The 7309-nt window shown below is 42.1% G+C and overlaps 1 protein-coding gene across 1 annotated transcript in view; it reads right to left on the bottom strand.

Moving 5' to 3' along the window:
- The window catches only part of LOC106873271 (uncharacterized), an 11353-nt gene extending 5518 nt beyond the window's left edge, over positions 1 to 5835 (bottom strand). Inside the window, exon 1 of the mRNA XM_014920564.3 lies at positions 5579 to 5835. Within this exon, the coding sequence (XP_014776050.1) occupies positions 5579 to 5666 (88 nt within the window). The 5' untranslated portion in view covers positions 5667 to 5835. The remainder of the gene's footprint in view (positions 1 to 5578) is intronic.
- Positions 5836 to 7309: the final 1474 nt, after the last annotated feature.

Here is a 7309-nt window from a genome sequence, read left to right as displayed (position 1 = left end):
TGCATATATTGTCAGCTAGTAAGCAGGAAAAATTTAATAGGTTCATACAGGAAAATGCGTTATTGGAACCAGTAAATAATTTTGTGGATAAACCAAATGGTAATGTATACATGATTAAGTCAGTGAGCTGGCGGGAAAGGCTGCGAGTCGGTAGAAACGTTAACTCGCCGGACGAAATGCTTAGCGGTATTTCGTCTGCCATTACGTTCTGAGTTCAAATTCCGCTGAGGTCGACTTTGCCTTTCATCCTTTCGGGGTCGATAAATTAAGTACCAGTTACACACTGGGGTCGATGTAATCGACTTAATCCGTTTGTCTGTCCTTGTTTGTCCCCTCTGTGTATAGCCCCTTGTGGGCAGTAAAGAAATAAGAAATAAGAAACGTTAGCACGCCGGTCGAACTGCTTAGCGATATAACGGCTCTGTGAGTTTACTGGTCGAACGTGTTATATTACTCACTGCGATTTTTTTGAGTATAACGCCACTATTGCGATAAGGAGACGAGATGGATTTTAATAGAAAAAGAAAAGTATAAAAAATTAAAAGAGGCTTTCCCGACAGATATAAAACCCACTGGGGCCCGAGGTGAATTTAGAATCCAGCGCTCCAGTGGTGAACTACGAGGAAATAAAATATTATATAAAATGGTGACTAGTTTTATTTTGGATAAATTGAGATAATTTTGAAAAGAACTATCGAAGACTGTGAAAGGAACTATTGAGAACTGTTGAAATAATTGAAATAACGTGGTCGTCCCATCATCATTGTTTAATTTCATTGTTCCATTCTATCATGTGTTAATTGTCCCCGCATGTGTGTATTGTCCTATCTGTGTTTAGCCCTTGTGGGTAATAAAGAAATCGGTATTTCGTCTGTCTTTATGTTCCGAGTTCAAATTCCGCCGAGGTCGACTTTTCCTTTCATCCTTTCAGGATCGATAACTTAAGTGCTAGTCGCGTACTGGGTCGATCTAATCGACTGGTTCCCTCCCCCCAAAACTTTCGGGTCTTGTGCCTAGAGCAGAAAAGATTTAGTCTGTTTTTACATTTCAAGCTCAAATTTCGCCTAGGTCGATAAAATAAGTATCCGTTGAGTACTAGGGTTGAAGTGATCAACTTACCACGTTCCCCGAAATTGCTGGTTTTGTGCCAAAATTTGAAACAATATATAGCGGTGAGCTGACAGAATCGTTAGCACGCTGAGCAAAATACTTAGCGGTATTTCGTCCGTCGGCCACGTTCTGAGTTTAAATTTTGCCGAGATCGAGTTTGCTTTTCATCCTTTCGGGTTTGATAAAATAAGTACCAGTTGAGTACTAGAGTCGAAGTAATCATCTTGCCTCCTCCCACGAAATTGCTGGCCTTGTGCCAAAATTTGAACCCAATAAATACAAGTTGACGGGTTTGATGAATGGAAATGGAAAGTAACTACCGAAGCAAAAGAAAGGACGAGAGAGTTAGCTAAGATGGTTGGAAGAAATTCGAACCTAAGTAAAAACGGAAGACAATACTTAAATGACATTGAGTAAAAAGCTTATTATAATGCTTCACGCATGGCTTGGTGGTTAGGGTATTCGACTCTCGATTGTAAAGCCGTGAGTTCGATTCCCGACAGTGCGTTATGTCCTTGAGTAAGAACACTTTATTTCACGTTGATCTAGTTCACTCAGCTGGTAAAAATTAGTTGTATCTGCATTTCAAAAGGCCAGCCTTGCCACATTCTGTATCAGGCAGAATCTCTCTGTACTTGTGTCTGTGGAGTGCTCAAGCAAGCTGTTCCGTTGATCGGATCAACTGGAACCCTCGTCGTCGTAACCGACGGAGTACCAGTTATAGGGCTTGCTAGTAAAGCAACTAGAAAATTTGTGTGCATATACATCCATCTATCTTCTCCGTCCACTATTCCTGAGAAGATCACAGGGGGTAAATTCTCGGGTACGCCCTGCCTTAGAGTCCTATCGTTCCAAAATCACTAACAGTTTTTTCCCTCCTGAACTTGCTTCGGTGTCCCGGGATACGCATTTTGTGTGTGGGTGTGTGTGTGTGTGTGTGTGTGTGTGTGTGTGTGTGTGTGTGTGCTTCCATCTCCCACGCCTCCGAAAACAAATTGCAGGTTTATTACTTGCTTGTACAAACATTGGGTGAAGACTGCCATATATATATATATATATATATATATATATATATGTGTGTGTGTGTGTGTGTGTATATATATATTTTGAAAGGACCTCTCTTAAGATCTGAACGCGTCACATGTTAACCCGCACGACAGACGATACGGTTTAGTTATCATTTCGAACCCTTTTCATCTTGTTGGTTTTGGTGGTCTTATTCGCGCCAGGCACCAAGCTGGTATTTGTATTAGAACTGCGATGGGATTAAACTGACGCTCCGTCGCTTACGACGACGAGTATTTCAGTTGAACCGATCACCGGAACAGCCTGCTCGTGAAATTAACGCGCAAGTGACTGAACATACACAGACACGCGTTCCCTTAACGTGGTTCTCAAAGGGATTCAGCGTGACTCACAATGTGACAAAGCTGGCCCCCTTTGAAATACAGCCATAACTCATTTTTGCCAAGTGAGCGAACTGAAGCAAAGTGACTTGCTCAAAGACACAACGCACTGTCGGGAATCGAACTTACGACCTTACAATCGCGAGCCGAATACCCTAACCACTAAGCCACAGACCTTCACGCGTTGTGATTATATATATACATATCTACACATATTCGGCAAATAATGGCCTTTGACCTAATTGTTAGGCTGTTGTTCTGGCGGATTTGATTTCCGGACCAGGTAGCATTTGGTGCCCTTGCGTAAGGCACTTCATTTTATGTGGTTCCAATTCACTCCGTTGACTACGAGTGGCGTCTGCTGCTCGATGTCACCACACAGATGATATATCTCAAAATACAAGATGGTAACGGTTGTGAATTATAGTGGCTTCAACATACTGGATGAGGAGGACGAGGAGCGGGATGATGATGATGAGGAGGAGGAGATGGAGGAGAGGGATGATGATGATGATGATGAGGAGGAGGAGGAGGAGAGGGATGATGATGATGATGAGGAGGAGGAGCGGGATGATGATGATGATGAGGAGGAGCGGGATGATGATGAGGAAGAGGAGGAGCGGGATGATGATGATGAGGAGGAGGAGGAGGAGGAGCGGGATGATGATGATGAGGAGGACGAGGAGCGGGATGATGATGAGGAGGAGGACGAGGAGCGGGATGATGATGATGATGATGAGGAGGAGCGGGATGATGATGATGATGAGAAGGAGCGGGATGATGATGATGAGGAGGAGGAGTGCGATGATGATGATGATATCCGACCATCCCATCTATATTTTGATAGGAAAGCTTTGAAGTCACCTTCGCGAAGTAGTGGTTACAATTATGAATAATACAGTGCTTTTGGTGCTTGTAGCTGGAGTGTGTATGTGTGTGTGTGGGGGTTTGTGAATCTATATCAACTTCACGTAGCTGTCGACAACTTGTTGGAGTTATAGAGATTGTCACAGATATTCTTTTCTACTCTAGGTACAAAGCCCGAAATTTTTGGGGAGGGGGCCAGTTGATTAGATCGACCCCAGTACGCAACTGGTACTTAGTTTATCGACCCCGAAAGGATGAAAGGCGAAGTCTACATCGGCAGAATTTGAACTCAGAACATAAAGACAGACGAAATACCGTTAAGCATTTCGCCCGGCGTGCTAACGTTTCTTATTTCTTTATTGCCCACAAGGGGCTAAACATAGAGAGGACAAACAAGGACAGACAAAGGGGTTAAGTCGATTATACCGATCCCAGTGCGTAACTGGTACTTATTTAATCGATCCCGAAAGGATGAATGGCAAAGTCGTCCCCGAAAGGATGAAAGGCAAAGTCGACCTCGGCGGAATTTGAAATCAGAACGTAAAAACAGACGAAATACCTATTTCGTTATTGCCCACAAGGGGCTAAACATAGAGGGAACAAACGAGAACAGACGAACGGATTAAGTCGATTACATCGACCCCAGTGCGTAATTGGTACTTAATTTATCGACCCCGAAAGAATGAAAGGCAAAGTCGACCTCGGCGGAATTTGAACTCAGAACGTAACGGCAGACGAAATACCGCTAAGCATTTCGCCCGGCGTGCTAACGTCTCTGCCAGCTCGCCGCCTTAGAGAGTGTCACAGATGTTATAAGAAATATAGTTTGTGCATGCGTAGTCAGTGAGATATACAATTGTGTGGGCAAGTGCGTGTATGAGCTTTTATACCTCTCCACGTGACTGCATATATCGTGCGCGAGTTTACTTCTTTTTGTGACCACGTGTGTAATAGACACACATACGTATTTATGTGTGTGTGTGTGTGTGTGTGTGTGTGGATGTATGCGTGCCTGTGTGTATGTGTGCGTCTGCATAAAAGGTACACATTATACTGCATTACTGAGAGTCAGAGAAAGAGGAGTAGTGCCAACGTCCTTTTTAAAGGTTTCCGTGGCTGGTAGGTGGAAGAAAGGGAGTCATTCTCCAACCAGAGTCCTAATCTAAATACTAGCAACAGAATGGACTTCGTCCAAGACACCTGAGGTCTGGGTTGCGAAGACTGATATTTCTATATATAAATCTTAAGTTCTTTAACGTCCTCCAAAAGACAGGTGTGTGGTTAACGACTTCTCTCCGCAACAACAGGGTTCCGCATTAGATCCCATCCCATCGCGCGGCACTTCGATCGAGTGTCATCTACCTTCTATCATAACTTCGAGTCGACCAAAAACTCGTGAATGACAATATGTGGACGGAAACTATGTAGAATCCCGTTCATGTTTTGGAATGGTAGGCTTACTACTTCGCCCGGTTTTACACCACAACACAGATTTGAGGTGTCTTAGATGGAGTCCATTCCGTTACAAGTATTTAGATGAGGTTTCAGGTCTGGGAATAACTTCCTCTCCTCTCTTTCTCCTCCCAGTCACGGAAACCTTTAAAAAGGACGTTGGCACTTTTTTTTTCTTTCTCTGACTAAAACATTAAACCTCACCCCAACCAAAACAACCAGCACTTAAAGAAACAATTAGCAACTATTGAAAACGTGGTCAATTCTGCGTTGCGTATTTAAAAAAAAGTTGAACAAGGAAGTTTGCTCCTCGACCAGATGGTTACGAATTCAGCCTTGCTGCATGGCACCTTGGGCAAGTGTTTTCTACTATAGCATTGTGACTGGATTTGGAAGATGGAAACTGAGAGAAGCCCGTCGTGTGTTTGTGTATGTGCGTGTGTGTGTGTGTGTGTGTGTGTGTGTGTGTGTGTGTGTGTGTGTCCATGCTTGTCCCCTATTACGGCTTGAAAACGGGTTTTGGTGCAGTTACGTCCCCGTAACTTAGCGGTTCGGCAAAAGTGACGGATAGAATAAGTACCAGGCTTAAAAAAGTAAAAAATAAAGAAGTACTGGGGTCGATTCATCCGATTAAAATTGCACAAGGCGGTGCCCCAACATGGCCGTAGTCTAATGACGACAACAAATAAAAGATAGAAAATAAAGGATAGAATTGAACGGGGTTATAATCCGGCAGTACATACTTGTTTTTGTATTTTTCACCCTTCTTGTTACTGGCGGTGGCGCTGAAGCACTGCGTCGGTGAATCGGGTATACCATCGTATGTGACATTTTTGCTTTTCGGTTTTCCCTTTGGGTAGCTCGCAAAATGCTTTGTTAAACCAAATAACAGTTGAAACAACTGCAAAAACTTATATGGTTGAGGTTGCCTCCAAACGACGTTGAGACTGTTTGAATATCGTCCATATTATCAAAACTGATGCCATGATGTCATGCAACTGTTATGACGTCACTTTCTCGTGTAGAAATTTTGTTGAAGTTATTTTAGCAAGAAGCGTACATGTAAGAAGATAAGAACGACCTTTAGCAAGAAGCCATATAAGCAAGAAGATAAGCGTAAATTCCAGACGTTATTTTGTTTATTGCCAAGTTGAACTTAGATATCACAATTGTTTATGCTGTCGTTATTGTTGTAGCAGTAGTTGAACTCGTAGTCCGGCCTTAATTAAGTAAATATTTGATTAAGGGCATTTCGTTTGCAACCATCCCGGTTTTTTCTCGATATCTAGATCAGTCATAGGAAAACTGCGGCCCGCAGGAATTTCTGTATGGCACGTCTAACGAAAAGTTACTTAAAATTTTTTTAGTAGTGCGACTCACTTCATGATGATCTATACGGCCTGCTTCTCGAAAAAGGTTGTTCATTCTTGTCTAGATCTACATTACCCTGTATATTCCTAGTTTCTTCTCTTCCTTTTTTGTTAACGTCGGTAGGATGTGATTTCAGGGAGTTGAGGGAGATTGAGGTGCTATCTCACCTAGATCAATGATCCCGTTGAAGAACATTTCGTGCCTTCATTGACTGATGCGATCCGTATCTTCCAGCGAAAGCAGATAAAATAAAAGCGATATCGATTCTAACACTGAGAGCTCTTTATCTGGAATCGATGGTTATCCAGGATCCTATAGTAGAAAACACTTACCCAAGGTGCCATGCAGTGAGACTGAACTCGTATCCATCTGGTTGAGGAGCAAACTTCCTTGTTCAATTTTTTTTTTAATATGCAGAATTGATCATGTTGTTAATAGTTGTTTCTAGGTGAGGTTTAACGTTTTAGTCATAGAAGGTTCTCAGAATCCATCCGGCCATTCCCTTGCACATTACCACTATCTTGGTGATATGGATGTGAAACGAGCTGGCACGGTGTGCCCCTACCTAATCACATATATACACACTTGTGCCAGCTGTGAAGGATGGATAAGGTGACCTCAGATCGAAGGATTCACGCTTCTAAATTTTCATATTCCATCACAACTAATTTGGTTGATACTATAGTCGTTGTTGATAAGAAATTTGTGATTCTAATTATAATAACTGTTTTTTTTTTCCTCTAGTTCTTCCGTTAATAACGCATATCGATCTAACAGGAATGCTACTATCGATTATATGCTTCTTCCTAACAGTAGCTCTAATAATAATTCAAGTACTAATTTGACACTATTTAGTAAACCTCATAGTCAGTGTTTACTGAAGAGTTAGAGATGGTCACCCTTTTAGTAACCAGTGCCTCCGGAGGGATATAGTATATAAATGTTCAGTCCTAACACCTGATAAGGTTTAGTACTATATCAGTGTCACATCAAAATTCAAGTTGAGGTAGAGCAACTATGTACATTCTTTTAATAACATGTACATAATACTCCATGAACAAAATTCATTTGGATTTGAAGAATAGGAATATAGATTACTATAA

This window comes from Octopus bimaculoides, chromosome 20 (assembly GCF_046866305.1).
Source record: "Octopus bimaculoides isolate indiv1 chromosome 20, ASM4686630v1, whole genome shotgun sequence".
Classification (NCBI taxonomy): Eukaryota; Metazoa; Mollusca; class Cephalopoda; order Octopoda; family Octopodidae; genus Octopus; species Octopus bimaculoides.
The sequence above is the reverse complement of the archived record's forward strand: the minus strand, read 5'-3'. Positions and strand labels throughout refer to the sequence as shown.